This window comes from Oryzias latipes, chromosome 18 (genome assembly GCF_053564925.1).
Source record: "Oryzias latipes strain Hd-rR chromosome 18, Olatipes_Hd-rR_3.1".
Lineage (NCBI taxonomy): Eukaryota > Metazoa > Chordata > Actinopteri > Beloniformes > Adrianichthyidae > Oryzias > Oryzias latipes.
The window spans coordinates 5,085,220-5,106,307 of NC_136254.1; the positions used below are offsets into that span (position 1 = coordinate 5,085,220).

The 21,088-nt window shown below is 38.2% G+C and overlaps 3 protein-coding genes across 3 annotated transcripts in view; all 3 read right to left on the minus strand.

The window, feature by feature from the left end:
• The window catches only part of LOC110014400 (tripartite motif-containing protein 16-like), a 30,118-nt gene extending 15,548 nt beyond the window's left edge, over positions 1-14,570 (minus strand). Inside the window, exon 1 of the mRNA XM_023965877.2 lies at positions 14,495-14,570. The gene's annotated coding sequence lies outside the window, so the exon portion shown is untranslated. The remainder of the gene's footprint in view (positions 1-14,494) is intronic.
• LOC110017127 (tripartite motif-containing protein 16-like) lies at positions 1,157-14,554 on the minus strand. The gene is made up of 2 exons (XM_023965876.2): positions 14,495-14,554; positions 1,157-3,487 (listed from the first exon to the last, which is right to left on the minus strand). The coding sequence occupies exon 2, from the start codon at positions 3,333-3,335 to the stop codon at positions 1,671-1,673; it is 1,665 nt and encodes a 554-aa protein (XP_023821644.1). The 5' UTR covers positions 3,336-3,487; positions 14,495-14,554; the 3' UTR covers positions 1,157-1,670.
• cfap184 (cilia and flagella associated protein 184) overlaps positions 14,280-21,088 on the minus strand; it is a 37,079-nt gene continuing 30,270 nt past the window's right edge. Inside the window, exon 3 of the mRNA XM_023965781.2 lies at positions 14,280-21,060. Within this exon, the coding sequence (XP_023821549.1) occupies positions 20,899-21,060 (162 nt within the window). The 3' untranslated portion in view covers positions 14,280-20,898. The remainder of the gene's footprint in view (positions 21,061-21,088) is intronic.

Below are 21,088 nucleotides of genomic sequence, written 5' to 3' on the forward strand. Positions count from 1 at the left end.
GTGCTGAAGGGTTGTCTGTTCCCAGCTCTCCTCATGAGAAATCATACTTGGCTCTTGGTTTCTGTTTTCTTTTTTAATACTGTCTTGTGTTTTCAGAAATAACTTTGACAACATCCTGATCCAACCCAGTTACCCAGCCTCCTGTTGGAGTTACCACACTCTAGGACAGGGGTCCCCAAATCCAGGCCTGGAGGGCCGGTGTCCCACATGTTTTCCAACCAAGCTGCCATTGAAGATCCTTATTGGCTAAACACACCTGATCCAGGTAATCAGCAGCAGATAAGGCAGGAAAACCCGCAGGAGGCCGGCCCTCCAGGCCTGGAGTTGGACACCCCTGCTCTAGGACAATGAATCACTTTTTTATGTCCTTTATTCTGTAAAACTGTAACTTCACATATTCCGTAAAACCTTTGTTACGCCCCCAATCCCCCCGTCTAGCGGCCCAGAGAGGACGCTACACAAAAACCTTTATTAGATTTGTGAAAACGTGAAATAAGATGATTTTATCACATTTTTCACACTGACACCACCTCAGACCAGGTGTAAAGATTTTTTTCTGAAATAAAGGTTTCACAAATCAGAAACTGTGCTTAGTGTAATCTTTACTATCTAAATCCTAATTTAATCCAGGTTTGAGCAGTCCAGGTCCTGTGGTTTCTGAACAGGACCCGGTTCTATGTGGTCTTAGTGTGAAAAATGCAGTGGAATGTTCCTTTAGTGTCCTCACCAATCAGAAGCCAACTTCAGCGTCGTACCAAGATGCACATTGTGGCATTGCCCGCATGAATTTTCAGTGCATCCTAAGCTAAATGTTGAGATGACAGCCCCTAAACCTACTACTATGATGGAATCAACCTGGATGAATGAGAGTCTTCATAGACAGAAGCTAAATGTTGTTGTTGACACGGATTAGCCTAATCCTAACCCTTCTTCTGGGTCTGTTCAACCAGGAATAAAGCTCTGGCCAACATATTTAGAAACTCGTGAGCTGATAATAATCCTACCAATAATGAAGCTAAAAGGACTCAGACTGACTGACAGATGTTTCTGCTCTAAACATGAACTCTGTCATTTCTGGAGTTCCAGGAAAACTGCTTCAGTTCTTCCCTCATATTATTCCCACTTTTCTTCATCACATTTCACTCAAACTCTGAAATGAAGACAAAAGAATCAGGAGGTTTTTATTGTCACATGATCAGAAAAAACTTTTCTCTGAAGAACACAGACATGAAAACACAAATCTTCAATCCAAAGTTGTCAAATGAAGCAGAAAGAAAACAAAGTTGTAAATGTTCTTCTTTCCACAAACACAATCTTCTCCTTCAGCTTCTTCTCTTGTCGTTTCTGTGGAGAACAAACCAGAGAAAGTCTGGGATTGTGACCTCACTGATTCCATTTGTGCTGCAGCTTCCTTCAGTTCCCATGACAACAACACAAAAACATGTGTGTGAAATTTGAATTCAAAGAAACCAAAAGAAAACAGATTTGACTCCCAAAAGTTTGACATTCATGTTCAAAAATGTCTCCAATCCACATTCTAGAGATTTTCATTTCTCTCTATTTCTGACTACAAACATTTCTCCACAGAATCTGAACAGTTCAAACGTTTAGTTCTAAAAAATCCAAAGCAGAGAAATCACTGAAAACAAACATTTCACTTATTTCAGGAACTATTTCACTTTACACAACTCTGCTGTGGATCCAGAAACCCAACCCACCCACAGTCCAGCATGGAGCGGCTGAGTGAAAGTGGTCTGGACTCTGTGGAGGAGAGTCCTGCTTTCAGAGACGCTGTAGAAGGACAGAACACCTGCTCTGTGATCCAGGTACACTCCTACTCTGGATGGAACACGAGCTGAGATGGAGGTTTTTATGCTGTTGTGGACAAATGAGAACCTGTCTGGAGAACAAAGTATTGCCCAAGATTTATCATTATAACCAAATCCACTTTCTCTTCCAGATCTGCTGATGTTCTTGTATGCGACTGCTACATAAACAGAGTTTCCTCTTCTCTCCACCTCCCAGTAACAACGTCCAGTCAGACTCTCTCTACTCAGAACCTGATCATAATCAGTAAATCTGTCTGGATGATCAGAATCAGACTGAGGTTCTTCCATCACTGTCACCTTTCTGTTCTCCTCTGACAGTAACAGATTTCTGTTTGCTGTGTTTGGATCCAGTGTGATTTGACATGAATATCTGAGGAAGTCCGCTCTGCTCTTTGGTTCTGGTTCTGACAGTAAAACGTCCACATGAGAGACTGTCAGTGAGATGTTTGTCCATTCCTCTCTCAGAATGTCCTGCAGTTTGTCTCTGAGCTCTGACACAGCTGCTGTCACATCCTCAAAGTATGTCAGAGGACGGACATGGATGCTGGCTGAGGGGGTGGACTCACTGAGTGGTGGCAGTGAGGGGTAGTTGAGCAGAAAGTGGCTGTGATCCTCTGTGAGGCAGAGCTGCTTCAGCTCAGCGTCTCTCCTCTTCAGCTCAGCCATGTCCTGCTCCAGCTCCTCCTGAAGACCTTTGACTCGCCTCACTTCAGTTTGCTGCTGGGATCTGATCTGCTGCTCCACATCACGGCTTCTTTTCTGGAGGAGACGGATCATCTCAGTGAAGATCTTCTCACTGTCCTCCACGCTTTGATCAGCAGAGTGATTGATGGCCTCCACCTCCTGTTGAAGCAGCTTCACCTCTTTCTCTCTGTCCTGGATTCTCTGCTGGATTTGTTGCTGACTCTCCTCCAGCTCTCTCTGCTTCTCAGTCCTTTCTGCTGCAGCTGAGACTGTGTCGTGGCCTCTATGTTCATCCACAGGGCAGAGATAACAGATGCTCTTCTGATCAGTGCGACAGAACATCTTCATCACCTCATCATGACGGGAGCAGATGTTCTCCTGCAGGTTCTTGGAGGGTTCCACCAGCTTGTGTTTCTTCAATGCAGCTGCTTTCAAATGAGGCTGAAGGTGTTCCTCACAGTAAGAGGCCGGACAGCTCAAGCAGGACTTGATGGCTTTCAGTTTTCTTCCAGTGCAGACGTCACAGACCACATCTTCAGGTCCAGCATAGCAGAGACCAGCAGGAGCAGCTTGGAGTCCGGTCTTCTTCAGCTGCTCCACTAAAGCTGCTAACATGACATTTTTCACCAGAACAGGCCTCGGTGTGAAGGTCTTCCTGCACTGAGGACAGCTGTGGACTTTCTCCTCTGCATCCCACAATCCTTGAAGACACTTCATGCAGTAGCTGTGTCCACAGGGAATAGTCACCGGATCTTTCAGCAGATCCAGACAGATGGAACAGCTGAAGCTTTCTTCATCCAGATCCACTCCTTTCTGCGCCATTTCTCCTCTCAGACACACAGACTGTGAGAGTTTCACTTCCTCAGAAACCGGTTTGACTCTGATCCTCCAATCAGATGGTTTCACTGTGAGTTCAGCCAATCAGCTTCTTTCTTCTCTTCCTGTTGGTGACGCCCATCATGACAGAGGAGGAGCTGCAGATGAGGAAGAGGAGTCCTTTTTTTTTTTTTTTTTTTTTTATTGAAATATAATCATTACAAAACTCTCGCAGACACAACACACAAAGATGCAAGGCACAGCTCTTTTCAAAAACAAAGATAAAAAAAACTAAAAAACACAAAACAACAAAGTATCATGTATAAAAGATATTTAAAAAATCAGTTACAGTTACAGAGTTACAAATCTCATCAATGAAAGTATTTGAGTTGTGAATACATTTCAATGATGATAAATACAGTCTGACTTCATTTTGAAAATACAGGAGGTTTGGCTGATCTTTTTTCCACTTTTTCTTATAGATATGATATTTTCCCAAAATCAGGAGGATGTTCTCTAAGTTTGTTGTCTCTTTTGGCAACTTATTGTTATAAAACAAAATATATTTTTCTGTGAATTGTATGTTGTTCATTTTTTGGACTAAGCCAGTTATGAAAATCTTGCCTGAATCTTTGGATCACTGGACATGAAAAAAACAGCTGTCTGGTTGTTTCTGGATGTACATGACAGAAATCACACGGATCAACCTCAAAGCCAAATCTACTTCTCAATGTCTCTGTCGATGGGTAATAATTTTTTATAATTAAAGAAATATATTTCTTTAATTTTGGGGACCTCTGGCCATTTTATGAATTTCCATAGTTGATGTGACAGGTGTCTCAGTTATTTTATATTTCACTCTTCTACTAAAGTCATGGTATAATTTCCCTTTACAGGATTTGTTTACGTATTTATTATTACATTTTTTCCCCACTAAGTTGTATTTCTCCTATTACTAAATTTGGTAGTTTAATTTGAACATAGGAAGACAATATTGTATTTTTTACTAAAAGTTTTAAAGCAATTGGAATTTCTCTGCAGGTTTTCTGAAATTCCTTGGTTGATAATTCAATATCATTTTTACTTTTTGAGTCTCTTAACTGAAGAATTTCTCCATTTGAATCAAGAATATCACTTACAAAAATGATCTTGTGGTCAAACCAATTCTGATGAAACATTGTCTTCCTGTTTGTGGTAGTTACTCTGTTGTTCCACAGGGGGGCGCACTGAGAGGTGAAATTGTGACTAAATATCATTTTCCAGTGGAAAATTACTTGTTTGTGAAATTCTGAAATCTTTATAGGAAGTTTGGAAATTTCAAAGTCACATCTCAGCAAAAAATCTAATCCACCAACTTTTTTGAAGATGTTTTTGGGAAAATGAAACCATAATGAGTCAAGATTAGCCAGAAAGTCTTTTAACCATTTTATTCTAAAGGTTCCAACCATTGATTCAAAATCAGTCGTTCTTATACCTCCTAAATTATATTCCTTAATTAGTTGAGATTTTCTGATGTAATGGGTCTTATTTCTCCAAATAAATTTATAAATAACTGAGTTAATTTTTTTGACATTCTTTGGGTTAATGTAGAGAGATTGACACGGATATATTCATTTTGAAATTCCTTCAGATTTGGACAACAAATTTCTTCCAAAAATGGTTAGATCTCTGATTAACCAATGATTGAATCATTTCTGCATTTAATTTTTTCCGTCATGTTTATTTCTTCTCTTTCTTTTTCATCTCTAATTAATTTAATTACCATGTTTTTGTCTTTTAGAAAAAAAAAGTGTCATCTGCAAACTGGCTAAGGCGGAATTCAAAATCAAAAACTTTAATGCCTTAAAAATTAGGGTTGTTTAGAAATAAGTATGCTAAGAGTTGAGTACATAGAATGAAAATTTTTGGTGATATCGGACATCCTTGCCTTATTCCACATGGTACATTTATTCTGGGTGTTAAATAAATATAGTTACATCTTCTTCTAAACTAATTCTATCAACGTCTTCTATCATTTGGATGTGTTCTTTAATTTGGGTAAAGAATATGTCACAATTTTCTTGGCAAAAATTTGAGCTATATAAAGTTGAGTAAAATGAAAATATTTCAGATTTAATTTGCTCTGGGTCTGCAATTAATCTTCCATTTTTGTTTATTTTACCTAATTGTTTTTTTGTTTGTCTACATTTTTCTAATCCATAGAAGTATGTTGTGTTTTTTTCTCCCTCTTCAATCCACTTAGCTCTGGATCATATAAAAGTACCGTTTGCTTTTTCTGAATAAATCTCATCAAGTTGTTTCTGGAGCATGTTTAACTCGGCCAGATCTTCCTCTGAAGGATCAGCCTTGTTGCATAAAATATTCATCTTTCTGACAATTTCCTTTTGCTTTATTTTCCTATTTTTTACAACATGTTTGCCAATTTCACCTGCTATACGTTTGCTTTCAAATTTAAACCACTCCCACTTCCCTTTGTTTGTCATTTCCATTCCCTTGACTTTCAAACATAGAGATTTGATCTCCTTAATAAATATATAATTTAGTAAAGGTTTTCTGTTGAATTTCCACGTGTTGTGAGATGGGTGTGCATAGGAAGAGGAGTCCTGATCTGTTAACCCTTTCAGAAAGAGAAAACTACAGAGAACGGATAGAGGGACTCTTTAGGAACAACGACCCCCCCAGCATGTGGAGAGGAATCAGGACTCTGACTCCAACAGAACCACCAAACGGGTCAATCAGGACAAATATCTCCCAAACACACTCAACCTCTTCTTTTTTAACCTTATTGTTCAAAACAACTAGAACAAATATGTATGACAGGAACAATAGTCAGAACAACGAGAATGTCAGGGGATGGTACATGTATTACAAAATGAAAATTACAGATGCTATGCATTGAAAATGTTCAAAGACAGACAGTTTTGAACATTTCTTGTGGCTGGAAAAGGAAGTGGAGCTGCACTCAGATGAATTTGAGGCTGCAAGGAACTGTGCCACTGTTCTAACAGCTGACTTAGTGAAGTGGCTTCTACCTCAATGTCTCTTATTTCAGCATTTGCCTTTGTTTCCTCTTCAACATACACATTATATTCTGCTTCGATCGCCTCAAGATCCCTGTGAATTTCCAACATTTTTAGCCTTTCTTGTTGAACAACAATCTCCCGTCTCTGCGCGGAAATTTCAATTTCTCGATTAATTTCAGCCCTTTTTGCTGCTAAGCGTGCAGCAGCTTCTGCCCTTTTTGCTGTTACATGACTGCTTTGAGAACTTAAATCATGCTGACTCTTTTCTGCTCTTGATACCGTTGAGCCATATATCGACTTCGCATCCTTTCTTTGGAGTAACTTCTGAAGTGATTCTTTTACTGCTTCAGCGTCAAACTCCTTGTCTACGTCTGCATAACGCCTTTCCAACAGTAGAATGACTTCAGCAGAGACTGATGTACAACTGTCCATTTTCCTCCTAATGTCTTGAGGCGGTGCAGTTATTACACGTATTGACTCATAATTATGTTTTACATCACATTCAGACTGTTCAATCGAACGAATTCTCTCAACTAGCTCTGATTTGGAGCATTGCACTTTAAGTTTAGCTCTTGTCAACTGAACTTCTGCCTTGAACTGCATGTAAGTTGACAAAAAGCTTTTCTCTCTCTTTATCAACTCATCTTTCTTCAACTCAAACATCCTTTCAGTCAAACGTTTCTCTCTTTCAGAACGTCTAACTTGCGGGTCAGCATGACAACCTGCTTGTATTTCGATTTTGTGTATTTCCAGGTCTGCACAAATCTCTCCTATGCGTACCTCAATTTGTTCCTTTTCTGACTCATCAAGGTAAACACTGTTTAACTTTTCTTCCAGTTGAGCCTTTTCAGACTGTAACGCATTAATTATTACCTCTAATTCACATTATCAGAACAGTATTGACAAATCACTATCTTTAAATGTTCAACAATAACAAAATTCAAAAGCCATCAAGTAACAAACTAATAACAAGTAACTTAGAACATCAGTAACATTTTTCTTTTTTCCCTTTTTTTTTGTCTTCTTCTTTTTCTAACCAACTCTAATGATACAGTCTGACCTGTTAGGCATAAAATGCACTGTGCTGAGAAGTTCAGTCCATTTTCGTCTCCAATGATGTGGCTGTGCTCTTCTTCAGCTCCCTAGCTGCTGCAGGCCTTTTCCAATGGCAACAGGACGACTCCCGCCAGCTTCTGTCGTCTCACCGACAGGTCATGGTTTTCACTGTCGCTGCTCCTTAAGTTTTTCAATATGATCAGGAAAAAGCCACGCTCCGACTGCTGATCTTTTGGTTGTTTATTTTCACGTAACCAAATGAATCACAAATTACACTTTTCAGAATACACGTATAAATAATGATTTACAAAATTACAATATAATGAAACAATATTACCCTCTGATCACACTTTAAGGAGTTGCTTTTCCATTTGAGAGTCTTTGCACCGTGCTCTGTTCCTTCTTCTTCCAGCTTGTTCTCTGCTTTCTTTCTGATAACGCTAATGCTGCCCCATCAGACTTCTTATGACCAAACACATGCACAGTCAATTTTTCGGTTCACCACAAGGGGTCAGCAATGAGTCACAAAAAAATGAACATATAGAACATTTACAAGACGAAAACATATTTGTGACAGCTACACTGCCACCAAAATTACATAAGATTTGTATGTACACATGTAAAATCTTGTAATTTTCAAAAATAACAATATGAAGAACCTTAAACTGTTAACTTTCATTTTTAACATCTTACTCATGTTGTACTAAAACTACAAGTTTTTGAACTGGGCGTTCAAGAAAAGACACTTGCTTCAAGCGTTCACCCTTTTCTCCCAAATCTCTCTGTCCCATTTTAATCTTAACCTTTCGCACTAAACCATCATCGTCTTTGTCTGCTTCAACTATCCTCCCCAGTTTCCACTCATTTCTAGGCATGTTGTCTTCTTTGAGTAGCACAACATCTCCAACCTTCACATTTCTTTTAGGCATGTGCCACTGCTGTCTTTAGCTTATGGTGGTTAGATACTCTTTGCGCCACCTGTGCCAGAAATGCTCTGTCAGTTACTGAACTCTGCGCCATCTTTTCTAGCATACAAATCTTCTCTGACAAATCTACCTGGAGGTAGGAGTGGAACTGCTGTTTTCATCGTGAGCACATGGTTAGGCGTTAAAGGCTCAACACTCATTGGATCGTTGATTGTCTCAATAGTGAGTGGACGGTTATTTACAATTGACATAGCCTCGTAAAACATGGTTCTTAAAGACACGTCATCTAATCGTCCGGCAACTTGTGCAAGAACAGAACTCATCACGCTCTTTACTGCTCTGATCTGTCGCTCCCAAACTCCCCCTCTATGACTAGCGTTGGGAATGTTCATTTAGAAGTCACACTGGGTTTTGGCTAAATACCTAGCAATCCTGTCCTTGTCAAGTTCAAGCTTGTTCTCTGCTTTCTTTCTTATAACGCTAATGCTGCCCCATCAGACTTTTTATGACCAAACGCATGGACAACGCATGCACAGTCAATTTTTCGGTTCACCACAAGGGGTCAGCAATGAGTCACAAAAAATTGAACATATAGAACATTTACAAAATGAAAACATATTTTGTGACAGCTACGCAGAGACTGGATGTTTATTAACCCACTCTAGACGCGCAGCAGTTCTGAACGGGGCGTTAACGTGCGCGCGCCTTAACACCCGGTGCGCCTTTTGTATGTGTCAAAGACGGACAAATCCCCCGTGACTGAGACCGCGCCCTACCATCTGGTGCGCCCTATGGTCGTGAAAATACGGTACTTCGTTGCTGGACGCGCCTTCGCCAACGGCACCGAGTTGTTCCTGCCCCCTTTCACCTAACCGTCACCATGTTACCACCCTGAGGATGATGCGGAACACCACTCTGACTCCTTTCTGGTAGAAAACTTAACTTCAAGGTGTCTGCAAAACTTAGTTGAAATCTTTCTATCTTGTTCTTGGTTGTTAAAATGTGACTATTCATGTCACTTAGTTTTTAATGACATTATTAGGCTTTAAACATGTTGATATTCTGAGTAAGTGAAGCTCGAGTTCTAACCTGTTTCTTTAAGTAAGAAGCACTCTTCTAAAGTTCACATTTCTCTTTATTGTTCTCTGTTGAGAATTTGTTCTATTGTTCATGTCTTTATCGTTTCTTTCTTTTAATGCCAGGGGTTTAAGAAATATTTTGAAATGCAAAGCAGTTTTTTTTGTTCAATTTAAATGTGATTTTTGTTTTATTCAGGAGTCTCATAGCACAAAGGAAGATTTAAACCTTTGGATAAGTCAGTGGTGTAAAGCATTATGGGGAGCTCATGGTTCTAAAAAAATGGCTGGTGTTTTGATTCTAGATGATAAATTTCTTGGTGAAATCCTCCATCACTACAGTGACCCTAATGGGCATTTAGTTATTATGGTGCTGTTAATCTGCCAGAATGTGGTGATCATTTCTAATGTATAAGTCTACAACTCTCCTTTGGAAAACAGTCAGTTATTTGATTTATGGGATGAAAAAAATTGTTGGTGGCTTAAAAAATATCCTGAGGCCTTTTTGATTTTTGGTGGTGATTTCAATGTTGTTAATGACAATACCTTAGATAGACACCCTCCTAAAAAAACTAATCCAAACAATAAGTATTTAGAAAATTTCATGGATAAATTTGAAATTGTGGATGTTTTTAGAGCAAAATTCCCATCGTTAAAATCATTTACTTGGCACACCAAAGATTATTCTAAACAATCTTGGATTGATTACTGGCTGACATAAAAAGAAAATAATGTCACTAATATTGATGTAAATTCTCCTGCAGGTTCTTTTTCTGACCATATGATAGTCACCCTAAAGTTAACTCTCTCCCCAATGTCCAAAATTCCCTGGGCTGTATGCTGGAAAATAAATAACAGTCTTCTGTCCCACAACACCATAATAGAAATGACAAATAAAAATAATAACATCTTACTGGGAAGAAGCTACTGAATTAAAAATATTCAGCCCTAAATGGGAACTATTAAAATTTGGTATTGGGACATTTATGAGATCTTATAGTAGTAACTTAGCAAAACTTAGAAGGAAAAAGGAAAATGAACTTTGCTCTAAAATCGCTGCCTTGTCTAATAAAAGCAGTGAGAGCATCACTGAAAATGAGCTGATAGAACTTGGTGAATATCAGAACAAGCTGGAAGAGATGTATAAAAGGAAAACACAAGGTACATTTATAAGATCTAGAGCAAAGTGGATGGAAGAAGGGGAACAATGTTCTTCCTATTTTTTTTGGACTAGAAAATACTAAATTCAGCAATAACTCTCTAGATTCTCTTCAAATTAACAACAAAATTGAAACAGATCATAAAATTCTTGGCTCTTTTTGCTCTGACTTTTACAACAAACTTTACTCCTCTAATTACTCAGAAATTAGAGGACATACCTGTAAAATCACAAATAACTTATCTTGGAATTATGATTTCTAAAAACACGGAGGATAGATGCAACTTAATTTTTAATCCCATAATTGAAAAGACCAAAAAGAGATTTAACCTCTGGCTTCAGAGGGACATCACTTTAAGAGGAAGAACTTTACTATCCAAAGCTGAAGGAATCTCCAGATTGACATATCCAGCACTTGCTCTCAATGTTAACACAACCACTCTTAAAACCGTTGATAAAATGCTTTACAAATTTATTTGGAAAAATAAAACTCACTACATTAAAGATAAAGTGCTTTTGAACTCAATAGACACAGGAGGACTTAATGTCTTAGATTTCACCACCTTAAACTACACCTTTAAGATCAATTGGATTAAGAAATTTCTTAGCAACCCAGATTCCTTATGGAATTTTATTCCAAACTATTTATTTTCTAAACTTGGTGGCCTTCCTTTTCTTCTCCAATCTAACTATAACATTCAAAAGTTGCCCATTAAATTAGCAGCACATTTTCACAAAGAAATGCTTCTGGCCTGGTCCCTAATCTATAAACATTCATTTTCTCCTCACAACTTTCATATCTGGAATAATACTAATATTTTATACAAAAACAAATCTTTATTCTTCCCTTACTGGTTTCAAAATAATATACTCTATGTGAATCAACTTTTTAACTCAGGAGGGTGTTTAATGTCATATAATCAATTCTTGACCACTTATAATATTCCAGTTACCCCCAAAGAATTTGCAATAGTCATGGATGCTATTCCTGAAGGAATTATAATGTTATTTAAAGGTCTGGTACACCCACTACCCTCACGTTCAGTCTCTTTATTTGAAACCAATATTGGTAAGACCTGGTTTACTACGAGAACGTCTACAAGAAATAAAAAAATAAGATCCCTGTTTCAGAAAGATATTGCAGTTGTTCCCTACGTGACCCACTATTGGAGAAAATTTGCCCCAGATATTGAATGGAAGAAAGTTTGGACTTTGTCCTCCAAATATTTTATTTCGAATAAATGTTTGTTTAAACTTCTTCACAGATGCTACCCAGCCAAATCCTCACTCCACATAGATTGATAAAAACTGCTCCTTCTGTAAATTAGACACTGAAACAATTATACATCTTTTCTGGAAATGCCCCCAAACAGCAACTTTTTGGAAAGACTTTACTTCCTTTGTTCAATGTAAAATTTATGAAAAATTTGATTTGGTATACAAGGATATTTATTTGGTTTTTATCATGTTAATAATTCACTAATAAGGGAATACTATCTAATTAACCTTTTGACGATGCTAGCCAAATTCCATATTCATAAATGCAAATTTCCTGAAAAAAATCCATTAATCAAACCTTTTATGATTGAATTAAACCAATACATCAAAGCAATAAAATATTCTTCCAACCCCAAAGCTATAAGAACCTTTGACACCCTGGAATTTTTTAAATGTACAGAATAGCAGCTTACTGCTTTTACTGCTCTTGTTTATAATCTTTTTTTTTAATTTTTTTCTCCTTTTTTCTTTATGTTCCCCTGGCACATTTTGCTACTCTTTTTTTATCTGTGTACTTAAAAATTGACTTGATTTTGTATCCTGTATATCTTCAATATAGATTAAAAACAAAACAACAAAAAAAGTTCAATCTCTAGAGGAGACACGCCCGCTTGGGAAGCCTGGCCGAGGGTGGCGCAGTAAATATATATGTATATAATTTATATATACATTTTATTGTTGTTAAATAAGAGAAACAGTCATCCTTAAAAGCTCAAACTTGAATGAAAAATGCATAGTTGCAGGACTTCTTACAAATAAAAAAAATCATTTCAAAGAACTTTTAAAAATAATTTTTAAACATGTAGAAGTTTTAGACCTCTTTGACATGTAATTTAAATTATTTGGAAAAGCCCAACAATAAGTCAATAGTAAGTTAATTGCAATGATAAATAATAACAATATATAAATTTGTCAATAATAATGAATTAATAATAAATAATAATTAAATGTAAACAAACTCTTGAAACGGCTGAACCCCCACAAAGCTGGGGGCCCGGACTCTGTCTCCCCCTCCACCCTGAAGCACTGTGCCAACCAGCTGTCTCCAGTGTTCACAGACATTTTCAACACTTCACTGGAGTCCTGTCATGTGCCAGCCTGCTTCAAATCCTCAGTCATCATCCCTGTCCCCAAAAAGACCAGAATCACAGGACTGAATGACTACAGACCCGTTGCCCTGACCTCTGTAGTTATGAAGTCCTTTGAGCGCCTCGTCCTCCCCTACCTCAAAGACATTACAGACCCCCTCCTGGACCCCCTGCAATTTGCCTACAGAGCCAACAGATCGGTAGACGATGCTGTAAACATGGCCCTCAACTTCATCCTCCAGCATCTGGACTCTCCAGGATCCTACGCCAGGATCCTGTTTGTAGACTTCAGCTCCGCCTTCAACACAATAGTTCCATCACTGCTCCGTGACAAACTAGAGGTAAGATCTTAAGCCCGAAACCCGAGTCAGAACCCGACCCAAAAAATTTAGGTCGGGTCAGGCCAGGCTAGGCCGGGCTGGGCTTTTCTCGTTGACTTTTTTAATAAATATTTTGTAATGGCTGCAAAGAAGCTCCTTAGGCGCGCGGCTGTCAAACAGCTCTTTATTAATCCTGTATGTCAGAACGGTTATTTCGTTGTGCACATGAATTTATCATTATCATAAAAATATGTAGATTATTTTAACCTTAAGAAATCTTGCGTTTCTTTCTGCCAAAAATACTATGGGATAAATTGAAATTTCGGGTTTGCTTCGGGCTCGGGCCTGTAAATCAAGTTAATTGGTCGGGCTCTGGCCGGGTTGGGCTTTATTGCACGTCAGGAGTTTGACAGCCTTTCTGTTGATTTTATCTCCATAGCAACCATTTTTTGTATTGCTCGCCTTGGGACGACTAGCAGATCGACGTCAGTTTGAGACAAATGGGAAAAGGTCAACTTTGTTGTCCTTAGAAACAGTGTTTTTTTTGCTAACAGCGCCCACATTCCTTATATGTCCATATCCAGTGTTTTTCATTATGTTCACTTCCTGACATGGAAGCAAGCATTAAAATTTCACAGTATTCCATTGAAAAACAGTTTTAACAGTGCACCACTTTGCTAGCTCGCCACGCGCACGCCGTTCAAAATCTACAACTTTTAATTCCAACATTTTTCCACAGTAGCTTGCCATTGATGCCCAAAAAGTCCAGAGAAAAATTCCGACGACAAGTTTGTGTTTGAATCCGGTGGTAAAGGTGGTTTTTATAGAACATTCAAGATGGCGGCCTTTTCCTGAAGTCAAAGGTCGACGAAACTCCAGAGGTGATTGTAGACTTACACTCGGGACATGTGCATCAAATTTCATGAAAAGCCCTCGAAAAAAGTTCATTTTTCCATGTACTGTCCTCACAACATGTGACTTGATGCTGCTAGACAGCCAGCGAACAAATACAAGTACTTCCAAGTTGGTTTGAGATGTTTCTTTAATTTGTCTTCATCTTGAACAATACTCATATTATTATTTGTAACTGAAATAAAACAGAAAAAATGTGTTCAGACATCAGCTTTCCAAGGCATGGCAGGCCAATTACTAATTCACAGCTCGTAAAAACACTTTAAACTACACAAGAAACAGCTAAACAACTTCTTAAGAAACATAAACAATGTATAATCAACTTACAAAGACGGAAAATTCCCAACGCCCAGCTCAGCACGAACATGGCCGCATCTCCATGAAAATGTGCTTAATAGACCTTTTTCGCAAAAACCGGAAACACGTCAGCAACGTGTAAACTTAGTTCCGGTTTGTGCTTCGCTGGCGGAGAATGGCAGAGCCTAGAGTGTTTTCGAAGAGCCTGAGTTGTGTTCCGAAGTTCATCAGCGCCGATGTGATGAAGAGTGTGAAGATGCATTCGTCCACTAAAGGAAACAAATTGGACAAGGGATGTAAATTCGTCCACGAAGAGTTTATCCACCATTATCAAGGTAAGCTTTAGCTAGCTTAGCCATAGCCGCATCGCCGGTAACTCTGTCAGTCTGTGTGTTTGTTTACGTCAACTGTAAATCCTGGTGTTATTTGTAATATAAGGTATAACACATCGCAGTGAATATGTTGTGTGTATGTTTAAGTGAAAAGGCATGAGATTAACATAACACCCAAAAATTTGGTGAAGCTGTAAATAAGAAATGTTAAGTTGCCCGTTTGCGTGTTCATTCTTCTTGCTGCAGACAGTTGCGGCACTTTCTTCACTTACTAGTATTATTTTTCTGAAAGTAGGGTGACCAGACGTCCTCTTTTCCTGGACATGTCCTCTTTTTTGAAACTTATATAATAAAATAACATTGAACATAGATGAAATGTAATCATATTTGCTTCATGTATGCAGCTCTGCACACCAATTACTTTCGATGAAATATATCTCACAAACTCACTTCACTCCTCTTTTTTACTAACTCAAATCTGGTCACCCTACTGACAGTTATAGTTTCGTGTTACATTGATGTAGCAACATAAGTATGTCTTAATTTTAACCTATTTATTTTATTGTGGTTAGATATCACTGGATGGATGCAGAAAGTGCCAACCTGAAAGCTTTCTCCTGCAGTTGTGCAGCTGGTAAAGGATTCTGCAATGACATCCTTTTGCCATCCTGTTCCAGACCGCACATTATTCACAGTTGGGTCAGCAGGCTGTTTCACCCCCCCTGGCCTGCACAAGTGGCTTGATGGCACAGACCAAGAACACAGGTGGGTTTGTGATCAAATTATCATTATGATTTAAGAACGGATGTGTATCCATAACAACTATAAATTATTATAAAAACACCCCCAGTAGTGACTACAGACTGTAATTACTTATAAGGGAATCCATCCTGAACCGGTTAGTGAGCTGGTGGTGCAAAAGCCCAAAACAGTTGGCAGGGATGGTCTGAGGTCCACACTGTACAAGGCATATACAGGTGATTCATTTAACTTTTTGTTGCTTTGTGAGAGCAAGTTAAGTTTTTTTTTTTGATGTTATGACTAACCAAATTATGGTTACAGCAGATATAATGAATTAAATTTAAATGTAGTTATGCACTTATGTCTAACTTTTGTGTGTTGTGTTTCTCTTGTGTAGGACCACAGCCAGATCCACATATGATGGCATCTGGAAGCAGATTATGCTAGGTGCAGCCCCAACCTCTAATGGCTGTGTTGGATGGGGTTTCTGAGATGGAATGAAAGAGAACTTGGATATATATTATTATGGCAAATGCATGAATGCATACCTTAAATTACACTTATCTTGTCTTTAACAATCAGTTCAGCCTTCTGCCTTACTGTTGATGATCTGTAATGTTATTTTTTATTGTAAATCTTTGACGTTATTTGTGTTGTGATTAATCAGTTGATGTTACCAAAAAATTAAATGAGGCACAATTTTGACTAAAATTGTTTTATTTGTTCATCTAATTTTTTTGTGAAGTCAAAGTCACATTTCAACAGGAAAATATTACGAATATAACAATTAGATTTAATTAGATTTTAAGAATATGTGGAAACCCTAAATTTTTCCATACTATTTGCACATTATACATTATTTAAATACCAAACATTAATTCACTCTTCAACACAAAAAAGTCCATGATAATTTGCCAAAACACGGCAGTTAAGCCAGATCTGATTCACACTGCCCATCAGTGTGAGCGGCACGGGAGAGTCCCTGATGTGAAAGGACTTTATCCTACCGATCACTCTTTCCACCATAATTCTGAGGTGGGTGATGGCTTGGGTTTGTTCTGTTTCCTCTTTGCTGATGGAGCTGAAAGCTTAAAAGGTGGAATCATGATCTTAGATCCGTTGTTAGTAAGGAGGTCTTCAATGAGGAACTCTTTGTCCGCCATGACATCGTCTCCTGGCTCCAGCAAAGGAACTTGGCTTCTAAGTCATGGATGTATTCCAAAGCCTCATCCAGAGCACCTGTGAAGATAAAGAAATTAAAAATCAGTCTAAACACATTTATTCTACCTTTCAACACAACACAGTAATCATGTTTTGAAAAGTATGTTAAGTATTTAATTACAAATACATTTCATTTATTTTTGTTAATGACAAAATACCCAAAATTAATTAAATACATGTAATAAAAATAGGTGACAGTGTGAACAGCTTTTATTATAAACATTCATTTGTTCAGGTAGAAATGCATTTATCCAATAACGGTACACATAGTTGACTAACGTTAACTAAACACATTATGAACAAACTTACCTGCAGGTGGGTGTGTCACGTAGTCGTGATCCATCTTACTGCCTTAGCTTAGCCACCGTGTCGCTAGCTTCACAGCATAGCTGCATAGACTGACGTTTGAGGTTCTGTCATATACTGACTCCCCTCTCTAAGGAGCAGTAAAGTTGTTCCAAGGGAAAATACTCGGGACGACACCACTCTTCAGGCGACGAACGACGCAGCCGCACAACATCCGGAGCGAAGTGCCGGCAGCAGAGGGTGCTACCTGTGTTTACATTAAAACTATGCCCTTCCTCTCTTCGGATCGCCTGTATCCATTTGGGTTTCAGGTTTGGATCCACAGGAAAATAATGATATGAGAGGCCAGGCTGTTTTTGGTTGGAAGACGAACAGCCTGGAACACAACAGAAACTGCAACTCTTCGACTCTGCCATTCTTCATATGTGCCGCTATGCTAACAGGAAGTTGTTTTACACGTCATTGACGTATTTCCGGTCGAAAAATGCGGAAGTGTGAAAAAGGTCTATTGAACTTGAGAACGCATGGTGAGAGCCAATGAGTTATATCACTAAAGGAGACATCACGTGGTTCCTCATGGGAGGAGAGCACCGCCATCTTGGTGAGGTCAAGTTACTGCTGCAGTGAATGCATTTGAACACATTTTTTGCAAAATACCAGTTCATTGTTTGGGTTTCAACTGCCAAAATCAGAGAAATGAGTCCAATAAGGAGGTAGGTGTATCATTTCACAGGTAAGTATTTTAATTTTTTTTTCTTTTAAGGCTGCAGGGGCTTCATTAATAGAACACATGTTGACATGCATGATGCTGCAGGGCTATTATCAACATGCTGCATGATGTACATTTATTTTGCTGTCAATATAAATGTACATTTTATTTTGCTAAACCTGTATACAGCATACTAGGCTATTATAGTAATATAGATTTATATATTTCTGACTCAGTGACTGAACTTTTCTTGCAGGTATCCAATGGATTCAGACTTAGGGAAAAAGTGGGCCTTAGCTATAAAAAGAGTTAACCCAGATGGATCACTGTGGTACCAACTAGCAACACAGTCTGGCTGTTCAAAACATTTGTGGAAACAGATTTTGATGAGAGGCCAGACTGTTTTTTTTAGGGTAAATCTGTTGTTCACTTTTCGGCTTCTTTTGATTATTATTATTATTATTATTATTATTATTATTATTATTATTATTATTATTATTAATAATAATAATAATAATAATAATAATAGTAATAATAATAACAATAGTAATAATATCATGATTTTTATTATTATTTATTGACTTATTATTTATTTATTGTTTGTATTGACTTACTATTGATTTATTATTATTATTATTATTATTATTATTATTATTATTGACTTATTGTTGGGTTTTTCTAAATAATTAAAATTACATGTCAAAAACTTCTAAATGTTTAGAAATTAATTTTAAAAATTCTTTCTAATAATTTTTTTATTTGTAAGAAGTCCTGCAACAATGCATTTTCATTCAAGTTTGAGCTTTTAAGGCTGACTGTTTCTCTTCTTTAACAACAACAAATGATGTATATATATATATATATTATATACATAAAATATAATATATTTATATATATGTATAAATATATTTAAATCTAAAAATATATACAGTTTATAAAAGCTACTTAGACACCACCAAAAGCAATAGAAATCATTGTTTTGTGGGCGTCGTCGACCTCACCAAGATGGCGTCGCGCTCCGCCACCGCCGGCCAGGCTTCTAAAGCGGGCGTGTCTCCTCTAGTGATACAAGTCATTGGTGAGAGCACTCACTCTGACACAAATTTAAAATCGAAACTTAACAGAAATGACAGATGTCTCACTCTGACTATTTTCCAAAACGAGCTGTTAAGCATAGATTACGAAAATGCTTCTTTTACCAACTTAACGAAAGGCATTACATTCCATATTGTGTAAAAAACGCAAAAATCTCAAAATGGCAGATTTTGGCAGGAAATGGCTGCCAAACCGTACGTCGTGTCGCCAACACGTAATGATTTCAAAACTTCGTTTGGATATACCCTACAAAGTTATCTCGCTTTTGTTAGCCGATTCTTTAAAAAAAATCCGAATTATTTTTTTTTAGCCGAGTTTGGACTTTTTTTTGTGATAGTTTTTTGTTTACCACGCCAACATTCCTTTATCGATCTTGTCGTTTGTAACATCATTCTGTTCAGTGTGGGCCAGGGAATCGCATATTTCATTTTCAGGACATTCCGATAAAAATGTGTGCGCTAGCTAAAATCGCAACATTCTGTACTTTAAATGACTTAGCACATCTGACATGAGACAGGGGCGGGGGAAGTTTTGTGGTCACCCTGATAGGTTTATTGGAAACCTACAACACCTAATTATAATCTGTAGGTTACATTATTATCTCTAAACAGTGCAGAAACGTCTCCATATATTTTACTTTCTCGTTCTTCAGATTTAGATTTGTGGTTGGTGGGAGCTGAATCGACTAGAACGATGTTTCCTGTTTTTTTTCAAGCCATGTTTCAGTTGACAACATAAAATCCAGATTTTAAGAAGAGAAGAAATTACTGATTAAAAATTATTTGTTACATAAAGATCCGACTTTAAGTGCAGCAAGTTGGAGATTAGCTTCAGTGGGGCTGGTCACAACCTTCTTGCAGGGGATGTTGCTTGGCTTTCTACATGGTGTAACTGCAGGTATAGCATCAGAATAAAGGCCCGTTCACACCGGGACGAATTTTGCGCGCGATATTTGCCGACGTTTAACGCTTTGTGACTAAACAAAGGGCAACAATGTGAGTGTGCACACCGACGCAAAAAACGTCACGCGTAAATGCGTCATTTAAAGCGGGCATAATGACGTGTTGAAAAACGCTGCGAATAACGGCTGGCGAATATTCGTCCCTGTGTGTACGGGCCTTTAGTGGATTTCAGAATCACTTCCTGGTTGTGAAGCTCAGTCACAAACACGGACGTTCTGGACTGCAGTTCTCCTAAACATGAGAAGCATTGATGCATCTGGTTTCTCTGACCTTCAGCTTTAAAGTGTGTCTGCAGAAAATTGTTTTTATCTCAAATAAATCGTTTATTTATTTATTTATTGATAGTATCTGTGAATCCTGACACTTCAGTTCTTGTCCACTAAAACTGGCTCCTCTAAATGTCTTTAAGTCAAAAAGGAGTTAAAGACACAAACTGCTCTCAAATTAATCCTAAGGTCACAGAAGGTCATCTGAGGTTTAGCGATTCTGCAATTTCAGAAGTCCATCGTTATCTAGTTAATGAGTTTATCACAGTAAAAGTTTGACTCTAACAAATACAGACATTAATCACAGCCATGAAATGACATTTTTAAAACACCAAACTGTTAAACCAGGCAGTGTCCAGCTGCAGCCACTGAGCATGACAGGGCAGCTGTGGGTCACAGCGCCCCCATCAGGAGAGGACTGTCAATGCAAGCTGTAGATTCAGACCCATTTTCATTCTGATCCAGCTCAACTGGTTCGTGTCGGGAGTCTCAGAGGAAGCAGACTTCACCAGGAACAGCTGGGGCCTTTTGTTATCTCAGCTTTGAAGTGTTTTGGGTGTTTTTAACCCTTTTCATGTAGCATTTTTCTGATGATGCAGGACACATAAAAAAATTAAGATTAAAATTGCATTTTGAGTATTTCCTAATCCTGTTTGTGACATAGGAAATACGCTGGGGGAGGGGCCACAAGCTCCCAGCTCCGCTCCATTCTGATTCATGAACTACGAGACAAATAGATCCATGAACGTCTTTGTTTTCCTCATCTTAGCTGGAATCTGGATCAGAACTGGTGATCCACCGTCTACCGATGACAGATGATTTTCCGGTGATCGCCTGCCTGTCTGGTCCGGGTCAGGAGGTCCTTCTTCTCCATCACCACGGCCTCCACCTCTGCCAGCTGCTGCTGCTTGTTCTGGACCTCCACCTGAATCTGGCAGAGCTTCTCCTTCACCTTTGGCAGGACCTCAAACAGCAGCACAGAAGCTGTTTAT

What these genes read in the sequence shown, in the direction of transcription:
- LOC110017127 (XM_023965876.2), bottom strand. Translation starts at nt 3,335, where the DNA reads ATGGCGCAGAAAGGAGTGGATCTGGATGAAGAAAGCTTCAGCTGTTCC.